This window comes from Salvia splendens, chromosome 5 (genome assembly GCF_004379255.2).
Source record: "Salvia splendens isolate huo1 chromosome 5, SspV2, whole genome shotgun sequence".
NCBI lineage: Eukaryota > Viridiplantae > Streptophyta > Magnoliopsida > Lamiales > Lamiaceae > Salvia > Salvia splendens.
This window is the reverse complement of record NC_056036.1, coordinates 13,815,318-13,843,149: the sequence shown is the minus strand read 5'-3', so window position 1 is coordinate 13,843,149 and position 27,832 is coordinate 13,815,318. Positions and strand designations below refer to the sequence as shown.

At 38.8% G+C, this 27,832-nt stretch overlaps 5 protein-coding genes across 6 annotated transcripts; 1 reads left to right on the top strand and 4 right to left on the bottom strand.

Moving 5' to 3' along the window:
• Nucleotides 1-1,601: 1,601 nt before the first annotated feature.
• Nucleotides 1,602-3,092, bottom strand: LOC121803855 (senescence/dehydration-associated protein At4g35985, chloroplastic-like). The gene is made up of 5 exons (XM_042203443.1): nucleotides 2,553-3,092; nucleotides 2,260-2,387; nucleotides 2,010-2,176; nucleotides 1,848-1,932; nucleotides 1,602-1,767 (listed from the first exon to the last, which is right to left on the bottom strand). The coding sequence occupies exons 1-5, from the start codon at nucleotides 3,090-3,092 to the stop codon at nucleotides 1,602-1,604; spliced, it is 1,086 nt and encodes a 361-aa protein (XP_042059377.1).
• Nucleotides 3,093-5,710: 2,618 nt separating this feature from the next.
• LOC121803321 (senescence/dehydration-associated protein At4g35985, chloroplastic-like) lies at nucleotides 5,711-7,386 on the bottom strand. 2 transcript variants are annotated; one of them, XM_042203003.1, is made up of 5 exons: nucleotides 6,806-7,386; nucleotides 6,516-6,643; nucleotides 6,329-6,441; nucleotides 6,156-6,240; nucleotides 5,711-6,081 (listed from the first exon to the last, which is right to left on the bottom strand). In XM_042203003.1, exons 1-5 carry the CDS (start codon nucleotides 7,361-7,363, stop codon nucleotides 5,928-5,930), a joined length of 1,038 nt encoding a protein of 345 aa, XP_042058937.1. In that variant the 5' UTR covers nucleotides 7,364-7,386; the 3' UTR covers nucleotides 5,711-5,927. The 2 variants fall into 2 exon arrangements, 1 of the variants encoding a protein (XP_042058937.1); XR_006050960.1 differs by having other exon boundaries at nucleotides 5,949-6,081; nucleotides 6,333-6,441.
• Nucleotides 7,387-15,466: 8,080 nt separating this feature from the next.
• On the bottom strand, nucleotides 15,467-16,399 carry LOC121803464 (uncharacterized protein At4g04775-like). The gene is made up of 2 exons (XM_042203127.1): nucleotides 16,290-16,399; nucleotides 15,467-16,023 (listed from the first exon to the last, which is right to left on the bottom strand). Exon 2 carries the CDS (start codon nucleotides 16,020-16,022, stop codon nucleotides 15,609-15,611), a length of 414 nt encoding a protein of 137 aa, XP_042059061.1. The 5' UTR covers nucleotide 16,023; nucleotides 16,290-16,399; the 3' UTR covers nucleotides 15,467-15,608.
• Nucleotides 16,400-17,390: 991 nt separating this feature from the next.
• On the top strand, nucleotides 17,391-17,720 carry LOC121803854 (E3 ubiquitin-protein ligase CIP8-like). Its single transcript, XM_042203442.1, has one exon. It carries the CDS (start codon nucleotides 17,391-17,393, stop codon nucleotides 17,718-17,720), a length of 330 nt encoding a protein of 109 aa, XP_042059376.1.
• A 940-nt stretch (nucleotides 17,721-18,660) lies between these two features.
• Nucleotides 18,661-20,149, bottom strand: LOC121805963 (oxygen-evolving enhancer protein 1, chloroplastic). Its single transcript, XM_042206018.1, has 2 exons — nucleotides 19,870-20,149; nucleotides 18,661-19,514 (listed from the first exon to the last, which is right to left on the bottom strand). The coding sequence occupies exons 1-2, from the start codon at nucleotides 20,089-20,091 to the stop codon at nucleotides 18,759-18,761; spliced, it is 978 nt and encodes a 325-aa protein (XP_042061952.1). The 5' UTR covers nucleotides 20,092-20,149; the 3' UTR covers nucleotides 18,661-18,758.
• Between the last annotated feature and the right edge of the window lie 7,683 nt (nucleotides 20,150-27,832).

Below are 27,832 nucleotides of genomic sequence, written 5' to 3'. Positions count from 1 at the left end.
TAGAGATATTGATCAAATATCTCGTCCAATTCAGAGGGAAAAATTGTGGGAGAAAAGCCCTAATTTCTTGAATTGGAGATAGATTGATCAATTTTCACATCAAAATCAATGGGAATGGCAGGGGCATTTTAGTCATTTCATATCATATCTGGATGATGGATATGGGCTTGTTAAATAATCTATCATTTTGAACTAATTTGCTTCGGGCTTCAGTGGGCCGAGATAAGCTTTATTGCATAACATGGGTCTCATCTTATCTACCAAACAGCTAAATAAGCCTTATAACTCATATATCTTGGCCTTATCTAGGCTACCAAATATGCCATAAAGTTATTGTCTTGTCATAAATGTTTGTTTTATGTGATGCCTATCTGTTTGGCGATATCAAAAGATGATAATCAAACTTGGTTACCAAGAAGGGGAGCATCCATGCTCGAACTAATGTATACATGGATTGTACGTCATCGAGCAGGTAGGTCTAGGACTAGGGAAAAATATCGAAATACTGAAATACAGGCCTTATCGTACCGAAAAAATACCGAAAATACCGAATTTTCTTTATACCGTGAATTTCGGTACGGTATGATGCCTTACGGAAATCTCTCGGTAAGGTAACGATATGAATTTTCATATACCGCGGTATACCGCTGCATACCGAAATTCGGTATACCGTAAAATATAAATATAGTTATATATAAAATATATTTTATATATTTTTATAAAATCTATTGTGAAATATAAATATAATTATGAATAAAATATATTTAATATATTTTTTAAATTATAAAATATAAATAATATTCTAAAAACTCAAATTATCTATTTTTATTGATGTTGAAAGTCAGGCATACCGCAAAAGTAAGGTATACCGAAAATGAGGTATAATATTGGTATGAAATTTCGTCATACCGAAAATAAGGTATATTGAAGTTCAGTATCCCGAAAATTATGATAAGGGTATAAATTTTTTGCATACCGAATTTACGGTAAGGTATATGGTACGGTGGTTTCGGTAAGGTATACCGTACCTACCCATCCCTAGGTAGGTCGGACGGGTAATCATGGAAGGTTTCCACCTTCCCGGCACACAAAGAATGTTCAGATATGACGAATTACAAAAATCTTAGTTTGATCCAATGAACTTTTAAGTAAAGAATTTTAGTTAGCTCGATGGTTTGGCAAAAATTTCAAACTATATTTGTGTGTTTTGGAAATATTTTCATTGAGTACCATCGTACTCAGCCGTGCATGTATTTCTAAATTTAAAGGTTGATCCTGTTTTGTCTTAACTCAGCCGTGCATGAGCCGTGATAAAGTGGAGTACATTAATTGATTCGAGTGGGCTTAATCATGTTTTGTATTGACTCTCGAAAGTTCATGTTTTCATATATTCAACCATGTTTCAGTTGTTTCCGATGTGCAATTAAGCAAGCTTATTTCTATATTTCTTCTTAGACTAGAACGATTGATAATTTGTGTTGCAAGAACATCTAACTCGAGTTTTCATGATCGAACGTATTTGGTATAAGCATCTCCAATTGATATCTTTTACCAAGTGTTTGATAAGTATTGTTGGCAACTCCATACTGTTATCATGATTTTTACATATATTTATTAGTAGCAGCTTTCTTGAGCACTCCTCTTGACGATACAGAGCCGGCAGGGTTGATGGCTTGTCTTATCTTGAATACATTCCAAGCAGTGCCTACACAACTCCCTGCAGTTGCTAACACGGTCTCTGTCGCCTCTCCAGCGCTCTCTCCAAACCTATTTTGTCGTAAACACAGTTTAGAATACATAGAAGATCTGGAATTCCATACAAAGGTAGCTACCTAGCATTGGCTTACTTATTAGTGACGGCTGTTTTAACTGCACCTGAGGTTGCTACCATTGATTGCTTTTCAGCAGCTTCAGCTGCTTCTGTTATTTTGTCTGTGCATTCACAATATGATCGATCACAAACTCATTTGAATTTGTAGTATACTACAAGAAACTAGGAATGAACTTACTAATTGCATCAAGGGAAGCCAAGATAACCTCTCCTGGCATCGTAGACAAGAAGGCCTTCCCCACTCGGGACTGAAGAATTGGTGTCATCGCTGAACCGGAACCACTCTCAGCTACATTAAGCACACCTTTGCTCATTTTCTCTGTCATCTTCGATAGTTCCATCGCCCTGCCATGTTATACATATATTCAATAAATTTTTTTAATTTTCATTTTCATCAACTGTTGTGACAGAAGATACATTATATATACCGTTTCAAGCTTTTATTCAGAGCGCCTTTCTTTTTGTTTTCTCCATTGCTATTAATTTGGTTGGCTGCTACTATGTTCTTCTCCTCGAATGTGCGAATCGGGATTGTTTCTCCTCCTTTGATCTGCACCTGTCATTGTCAACCATCCATTGTTTTCATAAGCAAAATAGAATCATCAAGTTTTCATCATCCATGAATATTGGATTGTGATAGATACAAAATTTGAGTAGCATAGGATTATTTGAAATATAAATTATATGTGAGCATAGTATTTTGTATTGTAGGGATGGTAACCTTATTAGAATAGGCATTGCTGCACTTGAAGATACCCTTAACAACGTGTCCAGTGCCACCAGCAATAGCCTTGGCCAAGAAACTATTATAATTATCCACCGCCGGCGCAAACTCCTTCCAAACGATATCACCATCTCTCTTCTTCTTTGACGCCGTGAACGAGCAATTCTCCCTCAGAAGCGCGTCCAACTCCTCCAGACCGCCGCTGGAAAACGCCACGCCGTAGCTGAGAGGCTTTCCGTCGTTCATGGGCAGCGAGAAGAGGTAATGCTTCTCGTCCAGCTTCACCACCGGCTCGTCCTTAGTCAGCGGCCACTGCAGCTCCGCCCCGACCTTCACGACGGTGGCGATAGCCACGTTTCCATCGGTTATTCGTTGGAGCTCGAAGTCACCGGCCCCGAGCTCCACGGCTTCTCCCTCGTCCATGAGATGAACTTTGCATTCTGGGATTCTCAGAAGAACATCGTGTGTTACGTTCATAATTAAACTGCTGTTGTTTTCTTGGTTTGATGGTTGTTGAACTTGAGTTTTTGATTCCATTGCAGTTAATCTTTTCTTTGCGATTTCAAAGACTGATCAATTGACAATATATATTAATGTGCGGAGATGTTTGTAACTGGATTTCTGTTATTGATTCATTCTATAATTTGTTACTTTATTCTGTGCTTATTGATTAAATTCCCTTGTTAGTTTCGGTGACCAAGAAATTTGCGACTCTCATTTCTTTTCAGTATTTATCTATCGCAAATTTTCATCTTACATTATCCCTTCTTTTACTACGAAGAAGAATATAAGAGTATCATATTAATATAGATCATGACAATATTATTAATATATATCTATCGAGAGATTTCAGAATAAGGGGTTAAATTCGCTGACCTTTCGTAATTAGGGATTCAATTCGCTGGCCTTTCGTAATTTGGGATCGAGGCATGCGTATTGTTCAGAATAAGGGATTTGTGATATTTTATCTTATTTATATTCTTTATTAATATTATTTCTCTCTAACCATTTATCAATTACCTAAATTACCCCTTCAAATTTTTACCTAAATTCTAGTTCTTTGTAATTTTGAAGATCCAATGTTCAAATTTCAAAATCCCAACCTCTAATTAAACTATTCCCCTTTTAATAAATGCGACAAATATAGTATTATGTACACATATTATGTTATATACCTCTAAACCAAATTCCCAACCTCTAATTAAACTATTCCCCTTTTAATAAATGCAACAAATATAGTATTATGTACACATATTATATTATGTACACTAATTAAACACTAATCATTTTATTGAAGAAAATGAAAATGTTGTAATTATGATATTGTAAAAAGGATAGTATAATCTAAATTATATTCGCATTACGTTATTTTCAACATGTGAATCATATATTCTATTTTTACTTTTATTTGTGTTTGGTTAAAATTATTCTTCGTAAATCGGAAGTCGAGGTAGCAACAGGATCATGACAAAATTGTAAACAAGAAAGAGCAATTTTTTATATGATTGTTACCACCACACCACATAACCTTAGGTAAAAGTTTGAACGTTGGATCTTCAAAATCTTGAAGTAGAATTTAGGTAAAAATTTGAAGGGTAATATAGGAAATTGATAAATGGTTAGAGTGAAATAATATTAAAAAAGAACATAAATAAGATAAAATATCACAAATCCCTTATTCTGAAGAATACGCATGCCTCAATCCCAAATTACGAAAGGTCAGCGAATTGAATCCCTAATTACGAAAGGTCAGCGAATTTAACCCCTTATTTCGAAATTTCTCATATCTATATTAATATAATAGTAATATTGATGATGACAAAATTATTTAATAATAGTGACATATTAATATGGATCATGATAATTGATAATCTATTAATATTATATTTTGTTAAGTGAAATAAAGGAATATGAAATTGTGAAATTCTTTTCTACTAGTATAAGAAATGAGAAAATCTTGGAGTGGAAATTTTTTATGCATATTTTTTCAAGATAAATTCACAACTAAAGTAACACACAATCAAAATTAGGGAAATAATATTTTGACATATTTTCATATAACCATAATGGGGTTTAGATACATTATATTTTATTTTTAATTAAATTTATATTTTATGTATCTGTTTTATTATACCTTACATAAAATTGTGTATTAAATACAGTCTAAACCTAAGGATAATATGATAATTACTACCTCAGTCCAAAAAAATAGATAAAGTTGTAAATGACATGAGTTTTAATGTGCAATTGGTAAAGTAAGAGATGGATGGAGTGTGGAAGTAGTGTTAGTGGATTATGCGGTCCACCTTTAAAATGATATGTAGGGTTAATATTTGTTTAAAACTTTTCATATTTACAATTGGTCTATGGATACCCAAAAATAGTAAAATTAGTCTTTTTTTTGTGTACATAGTTAGTACTCCATGATTTATGTGCATAGCATAATTTATTACTGGCAACATAAAATCCACATCTTTATGATGGGAAAATCATTTTTTTATCTCTCCCCTTTTCTGCATCTAATTAAGAACATGTCTTTAAAATTTTAAAATATTATAATTTCATTGGCTTTATATATTTAGTGTATATTTTGTCTACCAAATAAAAAAAATCATGTAATAGCAAATGCATAATGACAGATTCTTATCAAATTAGTCTTTTATAAAGTTTTAGTTAAATAATATAATAAAATATTAGCTATATAAAGTATTAAAAAATTGTTATCTAATCTTAATAAAATTTAATTAATCAGATTTTAAAATACGTAGCCAAAAAATTTATTTTATAATTAAATTGTATTTGGTATAGATAAACTTAATTTTTTTGTCACTTTTTATTCATAAAATTCTTTATTAGAGTTCTTTGCTCAATTTTGATATATGATGTAGTTATACTAATTGAGTGTATGATTTTGATTTTAACAATTTCAGAATTTTAATTTTAATTTTTGACTTTCCAAAATTTTAATTCCTTGAATTTTTAATTTTTGGAATGTTACGTCGAACCTCGATCAGTATTTAATATTTTAACTATATATAATTAATATTTTCTCTTATGAATTATAAATTGTAGTAACATGCAAAAAAATTAATTCTGATAGTATGATATACTATTAATGATACTACTATGGGTATGACGCCTATCTATTAGTACCATTTACATCTCTGAAACTAGTTTGAACTTGGAATAGATATAAACATAGACTGATACATATTATCTGCAGTACTTTCAAACTAGTCTGATCTCTGAAGTGTCTTTAATGATTTACTAATATTTTACCTGTGCTTTTTTATCCTCAATGAAAGGTTAATACAACAATATATAAATAGCTTCATGAATGAAATATAGAAATGGGATGAAGTATACAAATGATCAGTCCATCTTCTTGTTGCTCTTTGAACAACATATCGCAGTCCAACAACTGACTATGGCTTTTCTTATCTTGAATATGTTGCAAAGAGTAGATGCACAGTTCCCTACAATTTCAAATACGTGCCCCGTCCTCTCCCCAGCTCTCTCTCCGCACCTATTATGAAGATGAAACACTATCAATTCATGATGAGATGGCTAGGAATGGAAGATCTCGACTGCCTTCCTTACCTACGAGTGACAGCGTCTTGCACAGCGCCCGCGCTGAATTTGATTGCTTCCTTATTAGCGGCTTCAGTTGCCTCTAGTAACTTTTCTGTGGATTCACAACATAATCAAATAAGTACAACTAAACACTAGAAATCCAGATTAAAAAGCTAGGCTTTGAACTGAAATGAGCTTACTAACTGCATCAATGGAAGCCACACGCGCTTCTCTAACTGATTCTGCAGCTTCGTCGACCACATCAACCATGGTCTTGGTTATTTCATATGTCATCTTTGTCAATTTCTTGGCGCTGCCACAAAGTATTAATAAAAAAAATTTATTTTCATTTTCATTGACTATTGTGAGAGAATCATATCTACATACTGTATCAAGGCTTTGTTGAGGGATGCCTTGTTTTTGTTTACTCCACTGTCACTGATGATTTTTTCAGGCTGGTCTGCGTTATTCTCCCCAACTCCGGGAATCTGGATTGTTTCCCCTATTTCCTGCACCTGTACGTTTTCATCAACAATAATAGCATGATGCTTTCAGAAAATGTTACATCATAAGTTAAAGGTTTGTCATTGGTATCATGCCATAACTTTCTACAGTGTCTAACCATTTTTGAAAAAAATAATACTACTAGATAAAAAATATGAAAATAAAATAGTTACCTTATTAGTATAAGCCTCTGTGCACTTGAAGATGCCCCTAATAACGTGGCCGGTGCCTATGGCAATAGCCTGGCCCAACAAAGTGTTATACTGATCCACCGCCGGCGCAAACTTCTTCCAATCGATGCCAACATTTTTCTTCTTCTGTGCGGCGGTGAACAAGCTATGCTTCATCAGCAACGCATCCAACTGACCCAAGAGTCCGCCACTTGTCTCTGGCGCAAACTCCACGCCGTAGCTGAGAGGCTGGCCGTCGTTCATCTGCAGCGAGAAGAGGTAGTTAAGAGCGTCGAGCTTCACTACCGGCCCGTCCTTGGTCAGCGGCCACTGGAGCTTCTCCCCGACCTTCACGGCGGCGGCCAGCGCTACATCGCCGTCTGATATCCACTGGAGCTCGAAGTCGCCCGCGGCAACCTCCCCGGCTTCGCCCTCGTTCATCAGAATAACCTTGCATTCTGGGATTCTCACAAGAGTGTCTCTTACGTTAATACTAGGATTTGATGCTTGCTGAGATAAGTTTCTTTCGGTTGTTGATTTCGTTGGTATGGAACAGCTCATCTTTTCTTTAGCCTTTTTATTTAACCACTGTTTCTTGAAATAATTTTGTGTATGGTAATGTGCATGCAGAGGGCGACATTTATAATTTTATTTGGTGCTATAATTTGTGACTTTATTCTCTTCTTCTTGGGTAAGTTTTAAACCAATTATTCCTTATTACTTTAGGTTACAAAAATGGAGGCATCTGATTTGTTTACTATTGTATATGAATGATGCATCCTTGGGTTTGGATTAACGAAACCAAATGCATAATTTTAAACTTAAAAGTAAAAAACGAGAGAGCAATAAATTATAAAAAATTGATAGGTGAACACCTAAAGTGAAAAATAGAGAATCGCAATTATCGCCTTTTAAATTCTTAATGACAATTCACCAAAATTCGCTTAGGAAAGGCAACATTCTTAGGCTGCGTTTGGAACACAAAATTGGAATTCTATGGAATTGAATTCTAATTCAATTTCAAATCCTATGTTTGATTAAATAAAGTAATTGATATGGAATTTAATTTGAAGAATTTATGCAAACACACTATATACAAAATACAGTCACACTTACATTACACAAAATACACATACTACACACATTTCACACACACTATACACATTTCACACACTACACACATTTCACGCACTTCACACATTTCACACACTACACACACTACACGCACTACACGCACTACACGCATTTCACACACTACACACATTTCACACACTTCACGCACTACACATACTACACACATTTCACTCACTACACACACTACACGCATTTCACACACTACACACATTTCACATACTTCACGCACTACACACATTTCTCACACTTCAACATTTCACATATTTCAAGCATCCAATTTTTAGATTTTTTTTTGGTTTTAGATTTTTTTTCGATCCGAACCGAACTGTATCGAAAAATTAAAATTTTCAAAAAGTTTAAACTAAACTAACCAAAAAACTAAAAAACTGGACCGAATTTGAAATTTCAGTTTGTGAAATGTGTGTAGTGTGTGAAATGTGTGTAGTATGTGAAATGTATGATATGTGTGAAGTGTGTGAAATGTGTGTAGTGTGTGAATTGCGTGTAGTGTGTGAAGTGTGTGAAATGTGTGTAGTGTGTGAATTGCGTGTAGTGTGTGAAGTGTGTGAAATGTGTGTAGTGTGTGAAGTGCATGAAATGTGTGAAATGTGTAGTGTGTGAAATGTGTGAAGTGCATGAAATGTGTGTTGTGTGTGACGTGCATGAAATGTGTTTAGTGTGTGACGCGCGTGAAATGTGTGTAGTGTGTGAAATGTGTGTAGTGAAGTGTGTGTTGTGGATATATAGTGAATTTATCTAATTTTATGACTATTTGGAATTCAAATTTTCTACTTTTGATATGAAATTCAAATTGTGGAATTGGAAGATTTAGAATTGCAATTCAATTCCAAATCCAAACATTTTTGTGGTGCCAAACATAGGATTTGGAATTGAAGGCTCAAATTCCAATTCCATGCTCCCAAACACACCCTGAGTGCTCTTCTGTATATTCAGACTCTACGAAATTACTTCTTTCGTCCCAACTAAGTTGAATGTAATAAGATATATACATGTAGGACTTGTTTGATTTGAAAATTAATATATCATAATTAAATATGTATTATATTTGGTTCATGAGATTGAATCTCACTTCATCCTAGATAGATAATCATATATGATAATGAATCATAGTCATCCCCTCTAACTAACTAAAATATTCTCCAACTTAATACAAAATAGATAATGATATGATAATGAGTCATGACAACCAAACAGCACATATAGCACCACTTCATTTGCACCATGATTTTTGTTACAATATTATTATTTCCAGGAGAAGAAAACGAGCATTTGCACCATGACGGTAGGGATTGAACGGTTGGCCTCGTGATTTTTTACCGAGGAAAATTTTATTGTTTGGATATCCCCAAAACGAGCATGTACAAGTTTAGAAATTTCTTAGCTTCCTAGCTGAAAAACATGAAAGCTAGGAATTTCGTTTGGCTTCCACTACAACAAAAAAATCGTTAAGGACATTTTTTAATGCAGTTAAGGACGCTAATTTGTGTTTCTAAATATAACACCAATGCTTAAAAAAAATGGCATTACCGTTGGTATCCCAACTACAATTAGATGACGGAAATTGAAGCATCCTGAAAAAACTAAAGATGAAGTTAGGGACGTTTTCTTTTGTGTTTTAAATTGTTGTTAGTATTTTTTAAATTTTTTCAACGCATGTAATTGCGTTTCAATTTTTGTCTACTTTATAAATTTTTGTAGTGTTCCTCGTCAGGATGATATCTTTGGCAACGTGGTTGCTCTTTCTGTTGCACAAATTCTTCTGCATTGGGCCGATTCTTGTCCTGGTTGGCAATAGTAATCATTGCCCAAAACTATGTGCAAATAATTACCCTTGCAATCAGTTGCGTATCCAGGATTTTTGATATGTGGGTGCAAAAAAATAGTTATAACGATTTAAAGTTTCAAATTTTAGCTAATCCTTTCGGTTCTATTTGTTTTGTTTTCACAATTTTTCTATTTTTAAAAATATTCTCTTTATTTTTTTCTAAAAAAAATTCTTTAACTTTTTTAAATTATGCACATAAATACTATGTTAGTTAAAGACTATATTATATAAAAGCTAATTGTATAAATTATTGAGAACAAAGCAAATATCAAATATTAAATATAAATAAATAAAATAAAATTTGACAAGAGTATGTCAAAGTGTATTGAATTAATACAAAATTTGAGGATTAGTTGTTAGCCGTGAATGGAGAGAATATCTATTAAAAATGAAATAATAAACGAAAACTAAATAGGAATTAAACAAATTGAATTGAAAAATATTGCTTTGAATACATACAAGGTCATTTAAAAATGAAATAATAAACGAAAAACAAATAGAAAATAAACAAATTGAATTAAAAAATATTGCTTTGAGTACATACAAAGTGTTGGAAGAAATTAAAGGAAAAGAAATGGTGGAGAGAGGATTTGAACCTGGTCAAATATGTAGAAATACTAGGTTTCTAACCACTAGGTTAGGTTGTAACTGAATTTTGGTTGTCTGTCTAAGTATAATTGTATTAACAAGAAGTTTTGGGATACAATTATACCTCTTGTTTCTACGTAGATGCGTCACTTCCGCTGCTTACAATATGAATGTATATATCACAACGAGTTGAAGATGATTGATTGTTGCATGCGGAAGTGGGAACCTAGTGGAAGAGGAACCTTTTGTACTATGCAAGTGGTGATGAAAATTATCTTACAGGGTGATGTCGCTTGTGATTTGACGTCGTTGACTATGTCAAATACAACCTAAATATTGATTAAAGTTTGTTACTATATGTCCGCTCTTAGAGCATCCACAATGGCAATAGCCCAGCCATAGCCTAGCCACAAACTCCTCATGTCATATCATCAGCACTAAAAACTCCTTCTGCCACATCATCAGGACAAGCAACTGGACAAGCAATAGTCTAGCCATAGGCTAGCCACTATAAACAAAATTATAAAAATAACAATCACACAAAATACGGAATTCAACTTACGACACAGATACGGGAAAATGCAATAATTTTATTTAAATAAAAAAAGGTACATTAAAAAAATTACATAATTAAAAAAAACTAACGTCGTGCAGTCCTCCGCGCCCACAACTCTTCAATTAAATCCTTTTGGAGTCGAATATGAGCTTCCACTTGGCGCATGTCGGCATGTGCTTGGAGGCGGCCGACTTCATCGTGAGGTACCCCACTTTGTACGTTGGGGGCGGCCACGCAGTGGCTTGGACCGGCTTCATTATCGTCGTTGGCCCAACTAGTCAGTTGTACACCTTCATCTTCGACAATCATGTTGTGCATGATAATACAGGCGTACATTATATCAGCAATGCAGTCGACATGCCACAAACGCGTTGGACCCCTAATTGCCGCCCATCGAGACTGGAGCACACCAAATGCGCGCTCCACGTCCTTGCGCGCCTACTCTTGCCGTTCCGCAAAGTAGGTCTTCCTCTCATCTGATGCGCACCTGATCGTCTTCACAAAGACAGGCCACCTAGGGTATATCCCATCCTCCAAGTAGTAGCCCATATCATGCTGGTTCCCGTTGGCGAAAAAACTGATGGCCGGACCGAAGCCGTGGCACTGCTCGTTGAAAAGGGGCGACGAGTTGAGGACGTTGAGGTCGTTGTTCGACCCGGCTACCCCAAAATATGCATGCCAAATCCACAACCGGTAATCAGCTACGGCCTCGAGGATCATCGTGGGATTCTTTCCCTTGTAGCCGGTCGTGTAGAACCCTTTCCAGGCAGCGGGGCAGTTCTTCCACTCCCAATGCATACAATCTATGCTGCCTAACATACCCGGGAACCCATGCTTCTCCTCGTGCATCTACATCAGCTCCTGGCAGTCTTCGGGGGTAGGGCTTCGAAGCTACTGTTAACAGAATATTTCAACCACGCCCTGACAGAAATACTTCATACATTCAAGGGCAGTCGTCTCACCGATGTGGAGGTACTCGTCCCACATGTCTGTCGCTCCTCCGTAGGCTAACTGCCTGATTGCCGCAGTGCACTTTTGAATAGGTGTGTGGCCGGGTCTGCCAGCCGCATCGTGCCTGAAGCGGAAACACATATATCGACGCTCCAAAGCGTCGACAATACGCATAAACAGGGCCATGCTCATCCTAAAACGCCGCCTGAAAAGGTTGGCATTGAACCGCGGCTCCGGTGCGAAGTAGTCTTCATATAGCCGCTGATGTGCAGCTACGTGATCCCTCTCAATCACTGCTCGGCGGTGGACAACGGGTCGAGGTCGTGGTACCGCCGGCTGTAAGGACCTTTGTATCAACCGGTTTATCTCACGGGACGTATATGCCTCCAACTCTTCGTTCATTCGCCGTTCGTACTCCTCAGCATCCCCACCACCACCACCACTACTACCACCCGCGCTACTCATTTCGCATTGTTGCTCTTGTACAAAAATTAAGATAGAGAGAAAACTCGTTAAAACAAGTGGTACGAATGAAAATGACGTGCAAATCACGTATATATAGTGTTTCGAAAATTAAATAAAAAATAAATAAAAAATCGGCTGGCCGATCGCTCACCGATCGGGAGCCTGCATGGCGGCCAGCCGATCGGCGAGCGCATCGGCCAGCGCTCGGGAATCGGCGTGCGCTCGCCGATTTGGCGCTGGCCGGCTGCAATGGTTCGGCGAGCAGACCGGCCAACGTCGGGAATCGGCTAGCCGGTCCGCTCGCCGCCATTGTGGATGCTCTTAAGTGAAGTATTTTTATTTCAACACAAGATTTTATGTAACTGTGTTTTGTCAGTTAAGTGAAAAGAATAAAATAAGAGAGAATAAAAAAGTAGAGAGAGTGATGTTCTATTTTTAAAAATGTACTCCCTCTGTCCCGTGTTACTTGCACTATTTTCCTTTCTGGGCGTCCCAAGTTATTTGCACTCTTTCCATTTTTAGTAAAAATTATCACCTACAGCCGCAATTGTTGACTTTGCTATACACTCATTCCTTAATCTCCGTGCCGAAAAGCAAATGTGTGAGTAGCCCTGGACGGAGGGAGTATCATTTAGAGTGAGACATCCTAAAAAGAAAAATAGTTCAATTAGAATGGGACGGTGAGAGTATAAAAAAATATACTGAAGTATTATTTACTCCATCCGTCCCCAAAAAATAGACTAGTTTTATCATTTTAGACCATCCCCCAAAATTAGACAAAGTCTAAATATTAAAAATTTTTAAACAAATAATAATCCATGAACCACACAATTCATTAACACTCATTCCACTACATTTCTTCTCTTTCTTTTATTTTTTTATATCTCTTATACTTTATATATTAAAACATGTGTCATTTATAACTTTATGAATCATTTAGGAACGGAAAGAGTACTTGAGTAAACGATAATAAAAAAATTCACTATTGGATGACTATAAATTCATGTAAGCATTTTTTAAAAATAAATCCATGTATGCATAACACCGTCACGATTTAGGGATATATTTATCGGTGGAGTTGCTTAGTTGTACCGCGGATTCCTATAAGGAGTGTATTGTTTTAAAATTGAGTTATACATTGCATTGCCGTCTTGCAGAATATGGCGGCAAATGATAATCAGCTCGCTGTAATATTAGATGGACAAACTATATACTCTCTCCATTGAAAATGTTATTATAGTCATTTTTTATTTTCCATTGAAAATGTTATTATAGTCATTTTTTTATTTTAAAAAGTTTCAACATAATTGAGTTATTTTTATTTTTAACAAAAATAATCCTTCTCTTTATCTCTTCATGTCTCTTACTCCCAATGGATCACCAACAACAATTCTTTTCTTAAAGGGATAACTGCCTTAAAAGTCATGAACTTTGACCGAATTTCGGTTTTTCCCACGAGCCATTTTTTTGGCGTATAAAGTCACGAACTTTACTTTTTGTCGCCGATTTCCCATGGTGTGTTTTCCGGCAAACGAGTGAGCTGACGTGTCGCGTTTAATTGACCTGGCGGATCGTGGCAGCTGACATGGAAGCTGATATGGTAATAAAATTAAAAAATAAAAACACAAAAAAAATTTAAAATTAATAATTTTAAATCGAAACCTAATATCCCCCCACCCACCCCAACTCACCTTTCATTGAGTTTGCTGCGACGCTTCGCCGCTTTCAAACCTACATTGAGTTTGCTGCGACGACGATGAACCAATCGACCAGGAACGTTGAGGTGACGCCATGTAGTATGTGGCCGTGTTTCTTCCCAGACAAGCCGAATCCGAACCCGTAAGTTTGTGTTTACCATTGTTTGGAGTATGTGGCCGGATAAAACTATAAAATTGTTTGGTTGTGTTGATTTTTTCAAAATTGTTTGGAGTATCCTCAAGTTTGGTTGTGTTGATTCTTTCAGTGGACCCTTTCTGCTGCGGATTTACCATGGGGGTAAATTTATACCTGATGGGAGGCTTTGCGAGAAATACGTAGGTGGGGAAATGTGGGAAGGCAGTGGGTAGAAGTGGAGACTATGGGAAGTGATTCAACTGTGTGCAAAAAGGTCAGGAAGAAAATAGAAGCTATGGTATATGAAAGTAGAAACTGTACCACAATTCCTGCGGTTGGGGGGAAATTTGAAGTTGGACATTTTGAAGATAGGTTTGTAGTGACTCCTTCCTTAAAGATGTGTGGGTGTAGGAAATGGGATTTGACTGGCATCCCATGTATTCATGCATGCGCTGCTATTCATTTTCTCAAGCAAAATGTTGATGATTATGTGCATGAATACTACTCCTTGAGGAAGTACATGAAGGCATATGGATATGGGTTACCAGCATTGAATGGAGAGAAGCTCTGGCCTCAGGCTAAGGGGTACCCGGTTGTGCCTCCTCCTGTGAAGAAGATGCCCGGCAGACCGAAGAAGGTTAGAAGGAGAGATCTGTTCGAGAAGGATCCTGCCAGACCCAACAGAATGAAGAAGATCTATGTGATGACATGCCAGAAGTGTTTACAAGAAGGCCACAACTCCAGAACTTGCAAGAATGAGCCAGTTGTAGTGCAACCGAAGCCAAAGGTTAATCAACTCCAGTTTATACTTCAACATTTTTGCTAACATATGTTACTACTATCTACTAACATTGCAACTGCTATACTTATAGGCGAAGATGGGGAGGCCTCGCAAGACACCATCCCTTGAAGGAAGTGGCACCACCGCAATTATGGGGAGAGGTGGAAGAAGGGGAGGCCGTGGTGGAGGGCGCACTGGAGGACGTGGCTCAATCCCAACGCAGCAAAGCAATAACAACAATGTTTGAAGACAATGTTTTGTGTATTTGAAAGTGTCAAGTGACTGTATTTGGAAGACAAATTTGTTTTAATTGTGGTTTTGCAATGTGTTTTGTGAACACCAAACAATGACTGTATCAATTTGTATGGGAGCATGAGACTTTGGAATTGGATGTTATTGTATGTGTTAAACCGTGTGTTGTGTTCAACCAAACCTATATGTCTGAACCATGTGTGGTGTTGCACCAAAAACATACTATGAGGCAGAGTACTATAACTCACACTATGCTGCTTTTGAACTCAAAACTCAATGCATTCATAGAGGAAAATTCACTACATAGGAGTGTATTACATTGGAGTTCAACATGCATAGATCATTACATAGAAGTTATGTTAGCTAAGCTACAACAAGATCTGAAGTTATGTTAGCTAAGCTACAACAAGATCCACAAGACGATACATAACATGCAAATGACAACCTTCAAGTTCCGGTTTTGACGCTGCAACTGTGCGACAACACCTTGGAGTGCTTCAACTTCAACGGTTTTCGAACGGACGCTCTCGTCGAGTGCATCCTGCTTAGCAACCCTATCTCTCAATGCTCTTTGCACGTTGTCCCTATCAAGCTTCAGTTTTTTGAAAAAATACTCTTGATTCGGTGACAATGATGGATCAATCCAACGAAAGAATTTACAGTCGTCCTCCTTCCAGACTTGGCAACGATAGAAGCGTCGTCCGGGATTGGCATTCGTATTGGATGTCACCACATCAGCTTCAAGACCGTGATCACAGACCACTGCCTCAAACCTCGGCCACGTTCTGCTCGAATGCTGGGAAGAACTCGACATCCTGCATTTGAACAATCAAAACTCATATTAACAGTCATGAACCCTAAATACCCATTGCCAATTGCACACGGGAAATCGCTAAATTGCAGGATGCCAACTGCACAATTCGGGCACCACAAAATCTCATACTCAAAATTAAACCCTAAATCGCAAACCTAAATTGGAAACCTAAATCGACCCCAAACCCAACGAAATCAATCGCATCTTTAACGAAAAATCGGTAGGATGAATCGCGAATTGAACCCTAAAATGAAGCAATGGTCTTACCTTGTTACGGGATTTTCGCTTCCAATGGGGCTGAAAATGAATCGCGACTTGAATCCAAGAATGGAAAATGGTTGGGGGTGGATGAATCGAGCGAGAGAGGAGGAGTGAATAGCGTTTGATTTGGGTGATATAACCTAATTTTGAATGATGATGTATAAAACGACGTCGTTTTATCTATCAGAAACGACGTCGTTTTGAATTTTTCCGATGCCTGACACGTCGGAATTCAGGCATGCCACATAGGATTTTAAATTGCCGGAAAGCACAGGGTCGGGTCGGGTTGGGAAATACCAGACAAAAAGTAAAGTTCGTGACTTTATACGCCAAAAAAATGGCTCGTGGGAAAAACCGGAATTCGGGCAAAGTTCATGACTTTTAAGGCAGTTATCCCTTTCTTAAACTCCATGCAAAAAAATAATGTCTCTATTAATATTGAACGAACGGAGAATACTTGTTTCGAATAAAAATGTAATGATATACTCCCTCCATTCTATAGTAGTTGAGTCATTTTGTCATTTTGTTATGTTCTACAGTAGTGGAGTCATTTCCCCTTTTAGTAAAAATCAACACATTTCTTCTCAATTACTTTACTATCTCTTACTTTATTCTCTCTTCATCTCTCTATTTTTTTTCTTTCCTGCTTTATTCTTCATTTACTTAACTCATTTCACACAATTTTTCTTAATCTCCATTCCGAAAAGAAATACCTCCACTACTATAAAACGAATGGAGTACTATGCATTATATGGAACGCATATTAGTAATTTAGTAGTATATACTAAGTCAATAATTAACTACAACTAGGTTTATGTGTATTACCTTGTCAATATCTTATTCAAGTGATTAAACAAAGCAATAAATTTAATACTATAAATTATGTAAAAACTAGGTCCTGAAACATAAAAAACTAAAACTTTTGATCAATATATTTAAAAAACTATAGTATCACAAAAAGATAAGGTTCGTTCCAAGTTGAGTGTTGACCCACTCCACTTGGGTGTAACGTGATGAATTATGAAAGTTGACTTGCTGGCTATATAACAATCACGAAATCAAACACAGCTGACATCTCAAAACTGAATTTAATTTTATTAGATGAACATGCTGCCATCCCAAATCCCCATTGATGAGATGTTCGATCTCGATGCAGCGTTGACGATGGCGGACGAGCCAATCGATAGCCATGAAGAAGTAGAAGACGAGTCGAAGGCCAAGGCGGCGAGCCGCCTCCTTGATCAGCTGCCGACGGTGGAAGGAGGCGGCGACTGCGCAGTTTGCTCGGAGGGGCTGTGCTTAGGCGGGGCGGCTAAGCGGATTCCCTGCGGCCATGTTTTCCATCATGACTGCATTTTGAGGTGGCTTTCAGTCGTCTGTTCCTGCCCCTTGTGCCGTCAAAACTGTTCGCCGCCGGGAACCATTTCTCCTGTTTGACTTTTTTTCTGATCAGATTCTCACAAATGTTCAGATTTTGCTTCTTGTTTTTTTCTTTCTTTATCTTTTTTCTTCTTCAATTTTGGTTTATACTATACAGTTAGCTAACCAGTTAAGAATTCTAAGATTCCGATATATATGTTTTAGCCTATAGATCTATGGATTGTCGGTAGCGGCAGTTCTTGGCAGATGTATTGACTATTGAGGATCCAAATCAATAATGGAGTAATATTTTAGCATCTACCTATTTATTTATTAATGCCGTTCCTTTCAGATATTGAAATTATGTTAGACCCTCTGTGTTTTAATAGTTACCTTCCACGGAAACTTTCAGGGATAATAGATGTAATCTGTCTTATAATATGGAAATGGAAAAAAAATATAGAAAATTCGATCTCAATTAAATCTAATATTCATCAAATTCATTCACTCCCTAAGTGAAATCTAGGATTCAAATTTCCCCTGAATTAAAGTAATCCAGAATTTTAGTGTAAAAAGTTTACTGCTGAGTTTTGCTGTACAAGAATTTGTATTTGATTTTGGACTGTTTGGAAGCTGATTGAAATCTCTGTAACTACTCTCACCAAATGAAGATGTTTAATTACAGTTTGCTAGATACACCTATTTTATTTGTTTCTGTTGAAGACCTATAATTTTCTATCTTCACCAAATGAAGAATATGCTCTATTTCCTTTTTAATCCATCCCACAAGAATATGAACTTTCTAATTTTGGAAACTTTTTTCTCTCTAATGAAGTGAGACTCATTCTCCGCTAACCATACTTTAATTACCTTTTCTCTCTATCTCTCTTACTTTACCATTTTTGTATTAAAACTCATGTCGAACCTAAAGTGCATATTCTTTGGGGACGGAGGAAGTACGATACTTATTAACAAAATGCTCTATGCAAGAGTTTGCAAAATACATAGGGCCTCAAAATATCAAAAACTTGTACATATAATTGAAAATCAGAATGTTAATATACACCATCTTCAAACCAAGGAGTTCAGTTATCCCTTCTCAGTTACAAACAAATATTACTCAAGCTGCGCATACCAGACGCCCTGGATCTTCACATCTTTGGGCGCCTTGGATCCCAAATCCGTATCCGAGGGCTGAATGCTCTCAAACACTCCGATCACCTCCCCCGTCTCCGGCTTGCTCTTGGTCACGCTCAACGTAATATTCCCCGTCAGCGACGCCACATTCTTGTTGTTCTCCTTCTCCAGCTCCTCCTCGTCCCCGCGCCCTCCAGCCGGCAGGGCCACTGCGTTGTCGTACCCAGTGGATCCACCGCGGCCCTTCGGGTCGAGGAAAGAGGAGCCCCGGTACGATGGCACCAGGAACTCCCCGCTGAAGCTCTCGGGCTTTCCAGAAGCTACAAGGTTCTTGATGGTGAAGAGGAAGGGGACACGCTCGCCCCCGGGGAGCTGGACGGTGACGGCGGCGTAGTCGATGCCGTCCTTCTCCTCGAACTTGAGGGTGCCGTCTTGGGAGACCTCCAAGGGGCCCTCGATCTCGTCCAGTGTGTAGGTCAGGCGGGTCATCAGCTTGGTCTTTTGGAACTCTGCGGGGGAGTTCTTGCTCACGCCCTCCGCCTTGACGGTGAAGGAGGTGGGCTCCAGGCAGAACTTCTTGGCGTTGTACTTGCCTGGCTTGAAGGCGAAGGCGTCAACGCCGCCGTCGATGGTGGGGCACTGGTTGGCCGTGCCTGTGCCTTTCACTTCAAGGTAGGTCTTGCTTTGGATCTCATCGAAGGTTAGCCTCTTCGGCACGCCTTCCGCGCTTGCTCCCTACCAACAACAATGGTGTTGGAACCAATGGGATACTATTACTTCTATATTTCTGAATTCTGATAATGTTCATAAATACCTACTGTCTAATTAAGTTAAATCTACATTTATAATTATGTATGAACTTACTATCTCGACCATAGGCAATATTCATATTCTGGCCTAGCCATTTTCATAAGTTTCATATTCTGGATCCAATCAACATCGAGATCTATTTAATAAATTACACTAATTAGTGATTTTAATTGATATTTTCAATAGTTCAAAATATTTTTAGTAAGAGCCAAACAGTTTGAGAACGCACAACATAAAACATTGAATATATGGATAATTAAGATGGAGGAAAATGAAATACCGAGACGAGGAGGGCAGAGGAAGCGAGGGCAAAACTAGCAATCTTTGCAGCGTCGGTGCATTTGTGAGCAAAGTCTTGAAGAGAGCAAGTCAATCTGGCGGCAGAGGGTTCGATGCCGAAGGCCTTGCTGACGCCTTGGGCTGGGCGGAGCTGGAGGCTGCTACGCCCAACCTTGCCGGGTTGCATCAAGGTGGCGGCCGCCTGTAAAGATGACGTTGCCATGATTTTTGTGGTGATTAGAGAGGAGAGGAAGTGCCACTGCCACTGCCACTCCCTGAAATAAATTTGATTTTGTATGGTTCTCTGATGTTTCAAAGATAAAGAGATAGGATAACAGCTTCTTTCATTGGTCCAACTCAACCTCTGCCTGACGTGGACATTTTTTTATATTTTCAATTATTTACAAATACAAAAATTAAAAATTGAATACATGGCCCATGCAACTTTTGCGTTATTAGCACGACGCTCTAACCAAATGAGCTAATAAGCCGAGATTATGGTGTATTGGTGGTGGTGAATTGATATTTTTTCGTATCTTTCTATATTCGTCGATATTTTTCCTTATCCTTTGTAATTCTATTCTATAATTGCATAAATATGTGCAAGTCTATTATTAGTACCTCTTGACTTGGTATTCTATCTTGCAAAGAGTAATATCTGCTCAACCGATTATGTCTTCTTAAGAAAATAGACAATATGTAATGGTTGCATATGAAGTAGAGCTACTATGTCATCCATCAACAAATAAATAATTGTAGTGAGAGTACAAAATTTCTAAGCTATAGAACTGTAAAAATCATGGATTAAATATGCCCGGTCAATGGATTTTAACCAAATAATAAAAGTGACGAGACATTTAATTTTGTGAAATTAAATGATATAGCGTCGATCTACATTTTACGTAGATAAATGTAGTATATTCACATTCTCAAATCCGATTTCCGGTGAGTGAGAAATGATGGATTAAAGTTGGGCATAATTAGCTTTTAATTAAAGCTTGGAGTTGGAGCTTAGGAAATAATTAACTAGTGTTAATTATCCCACATAGGAGAAGTAACACATATTTTAATGTGTTTAAATTAAGCGACTTTATGTTACTTAATAATTATAGTGGACCAAGATGGGTGAAAGAGCCTACACGCGCGCGCCGCCGTCGCCGCCTGCCCGTGCCCGTGGTTGTGGTTGTGGTCGCGGTCGCGATCCCGATCTCGGACTCGGACTTGGACTTGGACTTGGACTTGGACTTGGACTTGGACTTGGACTTGGACTTGGACTTGGACTTGGATCTTGGGGCCTCCTCGACTCGACTAAACTTATTCACGGTTACTGTTTCAATTTCAGTTGTAATTTTTAGTTCAATTTCTCCTTTTGTATTCCTTCTTTGGGTTTGTATTACACCGCTGCTACCACCACCACCGCCGCCATTTCCTCTACCATGGCGACCACTGAACCGGTCAACACTTCATCGATCCCCTCGATGATGCCAACCCCCGGCTTCCCAGCCGCCTCTTCAACTGTCCCATGGGTTTGGGACAACCCTTTCGGGGCGTCCACTGGTTCCACCTTTGGTGGTTCGGTTGGTTCCACTTTTAGTGGTTCCTTCGGATCCTTTAATGGATCGAGTACTGGGGCCTTCGGGTCTTACACGAATGCTGGGCCTTCGGGTCTCATGCGGGTGCTAGTCCCTTCGGGGCTGGTACGACCATGGCAGGCTCTATGCCCAACATGAATGGTGGGGGCTCTATGCCTTGTTAGCTCCTTCGGGGGCAACGGAATTGGTTCCTTCCATGGACCAAGTGCGGCACCTTTGGCACCAAGAATGATGCCACCTGCCGAGAAACCACCAAAGTTTGGAGGATCTGGCTTCAAGCAGTGGTACCAAAAGATGTTGTTCTACTTGACAACATTGGGCGTCGCCAACTTCCTCACGGAAAATGAGCCGCCTGCACCAAGCGACTAGGCTCGAAGTCATGGCGGACTATGAAGCTTGGAGAAAATGGGATTATCTACGTAAAAATTTTATTTTAAGTGCATTAGATGATAGCCTCTACAATGTATACTCCAATGTAACCACATCTAAACAAATGTGGGAAAACCTAGAAAAGAAGTATAGCATAGATAATGCTGCAGGGACTGAACAAGTTGTAGCTTCCAAATTTATGGACTACAAGATGGTCGATTCTCGACCTGTCATGGAGCAAGTCCAAGAGCTCCAAATGATCATCCACGCACTAGTGGCTGAAGGGATGACCTTGCCCGATAAATTCCTAAGGTGCACGATCATTGACAAGCTTCCTCCCAGCTGGAAGGACTTCAAGAGCTATCTCAAGTACAAGCGAAAGCAGATGACCCTTGAAGACTTGATCGTGAAGTTGCGCATTGAGGCTGATGTGCGCAAAAGCGACCAAAAGGCTAAGGGCTTTACCCCAAATGAAGCCAAAGTCAATCTATTGGAGCGGGGCGGTCCCTCCAATAGACGCCATCGCCCAAACCGTCCAAATGACAAAGGGAAGGGAAAGCAGCCTTCAAAGAAGTTTGAAGGCGACTGCTACAAATGTGGCAAACCAGGCCACTTTGCAAAGGACTGCCGCAGCAAGAAAAAGAAGCAGCATGCCCACGTCGTTGAGAAGGAGTTCAAGGACTGGGACGAGAACGACCTCATTGCTGTGATCACTGAAGAGGTTAACCTTGTTGATAACAAGGGTGGCTGGTACATCGACACCGGCGCTATTGCTCATGTCTGCTCAGATAGGAGCAAGTTTGCCTCCTACACCGCGGTTGAAGGAAGAAAGATCAACATGGGGAATCAAGCATCCTCCGAAGTCTTTGGCATCGGAAATGTGATCCTCATGATGACGTTTGGCGTCACAATAACGTTGAAGGATGTGCTGCATGTCCCGGACATCCGCAAGAACCTAGTGTCAGGATCAATACTAGTTAATAAGGGGTTTAAACTTGTATTTGAGTCTGATAGGTTTGCTTTGTATAAGTTTGAAAAATTCCTCGGAAAAGGTTATGTAACCGATGGGCTTTTCAAGCTTAGTGTGGCAATTCGCAGTGTTGCAAAGCCATTGGCTAATAATAATAAAGCATCTACTTCCTCTTATTTGACAGAGTCTTCAAATTTATGGCATTGTAGATTTGGACATGTAAATTCAAAATCCATTAAAAGATTAGTGAATTTAGATTTACTAAAGGCTAATGAAGTGGATACCCAAGATAAATGTGAAATTTGTCTTGAAGCAAAAATGACTAAGTTGCCGTTTCACTCAGTTGAACGAAGCACAAAACCCCTTGAATTAATTCACACGGATGTATGTGATTTAAAGATGGTGCAAACTAGAGGTGGTAAAAAGTACTTTATCACTTTCATAGATGATTGCACAAGGTATTGCTACATTTATCTTTTAAGAAGTAAAGATGAAGCAATAGAAGCGTTCAAAAATTATAAGAACGAAGTTGAGAATCAACTTGGTTGTAAAATCAAAACGATTCGAAGCGATAGAAGAGGCGAATATGTAGCCCAGTTTGAGGAGTTATGCAACGCAAGTGGTATAATTCATCAAACAACTGTTTCATATTCACCACAATCTAACGGTGTTGCAGAACTCAAAAATCGAACTCTAAAAGAGATGATGAATGCATTGCTTCTGACTTCAGGATTACCACATAACATGTGGGGGGAAGCTGTTTTGACAGCCAACTATATCTTGAATAAAATCCCTCTCAAAGGAAAAGATGTTACTCCTTATGAGTTGTGGAAGGGAAGGAAGTCATCCTACAAATACCTCAAAGTGTGGGGGTGTTTGACAAAGGTGATAGTTCCTCCGCCCAAAGAAGTTACAATCGGACCTAAAACGGTTGATTGCATCTTCATTGGATATGCACTTAACAGTAGTGCATATCGATTTGTTGTTCACAAGTCTGAAATATCGACTATCACAGTAGGAACAACAATTGAGTCGAGGAATGCTGTATTTCTCGAAAATACATTTCCTTGCAAAGACAAGGAAAAAGTCTCAACCAATTCTGAGACAAGCATTGAAGAAGCCACTAGTTCTAAACCAGTGGAAGAAGAAGCCACTAGTTCTAAATCAGCGGATGAGTAACCTGAATCGCGCAAGCGTGCAAGGCTCAATCCAAAGGATACAGTACTAAGACGTGGTAATAGAGTCAGAACACCAAAAACATTTGGTCCTGACTACATTGCTTTTATGTTAGATGAAGAACCAACATCTATAAAAGTAGCCTTCGATGGCCGATACGGGTTGCATTGGAAAGAAGCTGTTCAAAGCGAAATAGATTCAATTTTGCTAAACCACACTTGGGTGTTGGTAGATCTACCTGAAGGTGCGAAACCTCTAGGTTGCAAATGGGTGCTTAAAAAGAAATTTAAGGCCGATAGAACAGTGGATAAGTATAAAGCCCGATTAGTAGTAAAGGGTTTTAAACAAAAGGAAGGACATGACTTCTTCGATATCTATTCACCTGTAACAAGGATTACATCTATCCGAGTGCTTCTCGCTATTGCTGCATTGCACAATCTTGAGATTCATCAAATGGATGTAAAGACCGCGTTTCTAAATGGTGAACTAGAAGATGAAATATATATGGAACAACCCGAAGGGTTTGTAGTACCTGGACAAGAGAAAAAGGTATGCAAGCTCGTAAAGTCCTTATATGGATTAAAACAAGCGTCATTGCAATGACACATGAAGTTTGATAATGTGATGTTATCAAATGGGTTTAAAATCAACGAGTGCGACAAATGTGTCTACATCAAGAACACTAATAACGGCCATGTTATAGTGTGTCTATACGTTGACGATATGTTAATCTTGGGGAGCAACACTCAAGTAATTAACGATACAAAGGCTATGTTAAAGAGAAACTTTGACATGAAAGACATGGGTCTAGCCAATGTAATTCTTGGAATGAAGATTGTAAGAACGTCTGATGGAATCATCATAACACAATCACATTATGTTGAGAAGATATTGAATAAATTCAAAGCCTATGATGGCGCGCCGGTTAAAACTCCAATTGAACTCGACGTTCACTTGAGCAAAAACAAAGGCAAGCCCGTTGCACAAGAAGAGTATGCACGGGTCATCGGGTGCATTATGTACTTGACTAATTGCACTCGACCTGACATTGCTTATGTCGTGAATAAGTTGAGTCGTTACACGAGCAATCCAAGCAAAGAGCATTGGAGAGCTCTTGTGAGGGTTTTGAGATATTTAAAACATACTCAAAATCATGGGCTACACTTCTCGAGATACCCCCCGGTACTTGAAGGGTACTGTGATGCGAACTGGATATCCGATAATAGAGACTCACTTTCAACAAGTCGATACGTCTTTACTATTGGGGGAGGTGTTGTATCGTGGAAATCCACAAAACAGACATGTATAGCCCGATCAACAATAGAATCGGAGTTCATTGCCTTAGATAAGGCTGGTGAGGAAGCCGAGTGGCTTAAGAACTTCTTTGAAGATATTCCATATTGGTCTAAGCCAGTGCCACCAGTGCCGATCCACTGCGATAGCCAAACGGCTATTGGAAGGGCAAATAATGGTTTCTATAACGGTAAGTCTCGACATATACGTCGACGACATAACACCGTGAGACACTTGATCACAACAGGGGTGATTACAATTGACTATGTGAAGTCAATAGATAATCTAGCGGATCCGCTAACTAAAGGGTTAAACCGTGATCAAATGAATAAGTTGCTAGAGGGAATGGGTTTGAAATCCACAAACTAAAGAATTATCATAGTGGTAACCCAACCATGATGACTGGAGATCCCAAGAACTTGGTTCAAAGGGACAACTAAGCTATGAGAGTTCATGAGAAACACTCAATTATATTTATTCCCTAGAGAGCAATAGAGTGTTGGAGAACTTGCCTAGTGGTAAAGGCTAAGTCTATGACTTTTAATGGTTCTTAAGGATATCAAAGAGATGGAGTTCTCAAAGAGACCAAGTATGGCAAGGTACTTGACTAAGAATCACCTATGTAAGTGCGAAGTGTGGTCGCTTCATAAAACGCACTTATGAATCCAAAGTGATGTCCAAGACCGCAATGGACCCAAAACGTGAGAACGGATGAGGTTGAGGTGTTTAAGCGTTAACACCATTGTCTCGGTGCACGTTATGGAGGATTAGTTCAAAGCATCGTGCTACTAAGCCGCATGTGTATCCGATGGTGTCGACTATGGAGGGTTCAAAGCCAACAACTACCTATCCTTATGCTTATATACCTCTCGAGGGTTGAGCTTGTGTCAGCATGCATATGCATTCGGCTATTTCCACTCATGTGGGGGATTGTAAAAATCATGGATTAAATATGCCCGGTCAATGGATTTTGACCAAATAATAAAAGTGACGAGACATTTAATTTTATGAAATTAAATGATATAGCGTCGATCTACATTTTACGTAGATAAATGTAGTATATTCACATTCTCTAATACGATTTCCGGTGAGTGAGAAATGGTGGATTAAAGTTGGGCATAATTAGCTTTTAATTAAAGCTTGGAGTTGGAGCTTAGGGAATAATTAACTAGTGTTAATTATCCCACATAGGAGAAGTAACACATATTTTAATGTGTTTAAATTAAGTGACTTTATGTTACTTAATAATTATAGTGGACCAAGATGAGTGAAAGAGCCACACGTGCGCACACGCGCGCGCTGCCCGCCCGCCCGAGCACGTGGTCGTTGTCGTGGTCGTGGTCGTGGTTGCGGTCGCGGTCGCGGTCGCGGGCCTCAGGCCAGGTCCTGATCCCGATCTCGATCTCGATCTCGATCTTGGACTTGGATTTTGGCAATTGGTCTTTGGGTGGTCTTTGGGCTTGGTGCTTGGGCTTGTCCCTAGCCCAAACTTAATCTTTTTATACTACCGCAGAGTCAGCAATCCAAGTGGCTTGACACGTCGTCAAGTGTGGCACAGTCAGAGCTGCCACGTGAGAAAAGCACACGCTCCGCACGCGAAAGGCACACTCCTGCCACACGCTCGTAACCGTCGGCGGTTACGAATCTGCCATGATGAGCCTTCATGGCTTGGTTGACCCTGCATGGTGGCTTGGCCTATAAATAGGCTAGCCATTCCACTGCATTAGACACACATTACACAAGCATAAGCTCTCTCCCTCTCTCTTCATTGTCTTTCTGTCGAAGCTCTGCCCACTCCTCCATCAGTTCGCCGGAGCTCTGTTGATTGCGGTGCTGCATCACCAGAGACGTAGCCGTTTTACCTTTGGGGACGACACGCCAAACCGAGAGCACTACCGGGGCGTATCTCGTCTTGCGGGAAGATGCCTCATCGACTCGGCTAAACTTATTCACAGTTACTGTTTCAATTTCAGTTGTAATTTTTAATTCAGTTTCTCATTTTGTATTCCTTCTTTGGGTTTGTATTACGCCAGGCTTTTATCTCTTGTAATCCCAGAAACCAACAAGAACTAGATTGTTCGAATTGATGTCTTAGTTTTTAAAAAAAAATTGAACAAAATAGATGGTAAAACTCCATTACAAGATATTATCACACAAAAATATTCATATTAAGACTTGCGAGAAATTCCATGATGGCGACGAGAACCACCCCATTGATTTACAAAATTGAGTAGCTTGTGGTTCTAAGAGCATCCTTAACTCCGGCCCGGATTCAGACCCCAAGTCCCCTCCATGTCATTATTCCCCTAAATTTGAGTCCCATGCCACAACTGCTCTAACCCTGCAGGCCTCATCCCGGGCCACAACTATTAAATTGCACTACTCACAACTCCAGCCTATATTACTTGTAAAATTGAAAACGTTGAGCAATTATAACACAAGAAATTCATTTTTAATACAAAAATAATAAATTATAAACTAAAAAATATAAAAAAAATTAGAATATTAAAAAAAAGTGCAAAAAAATTAAAAAATTAAAAAAAAGTGCAAAAAAATCTCGCCCC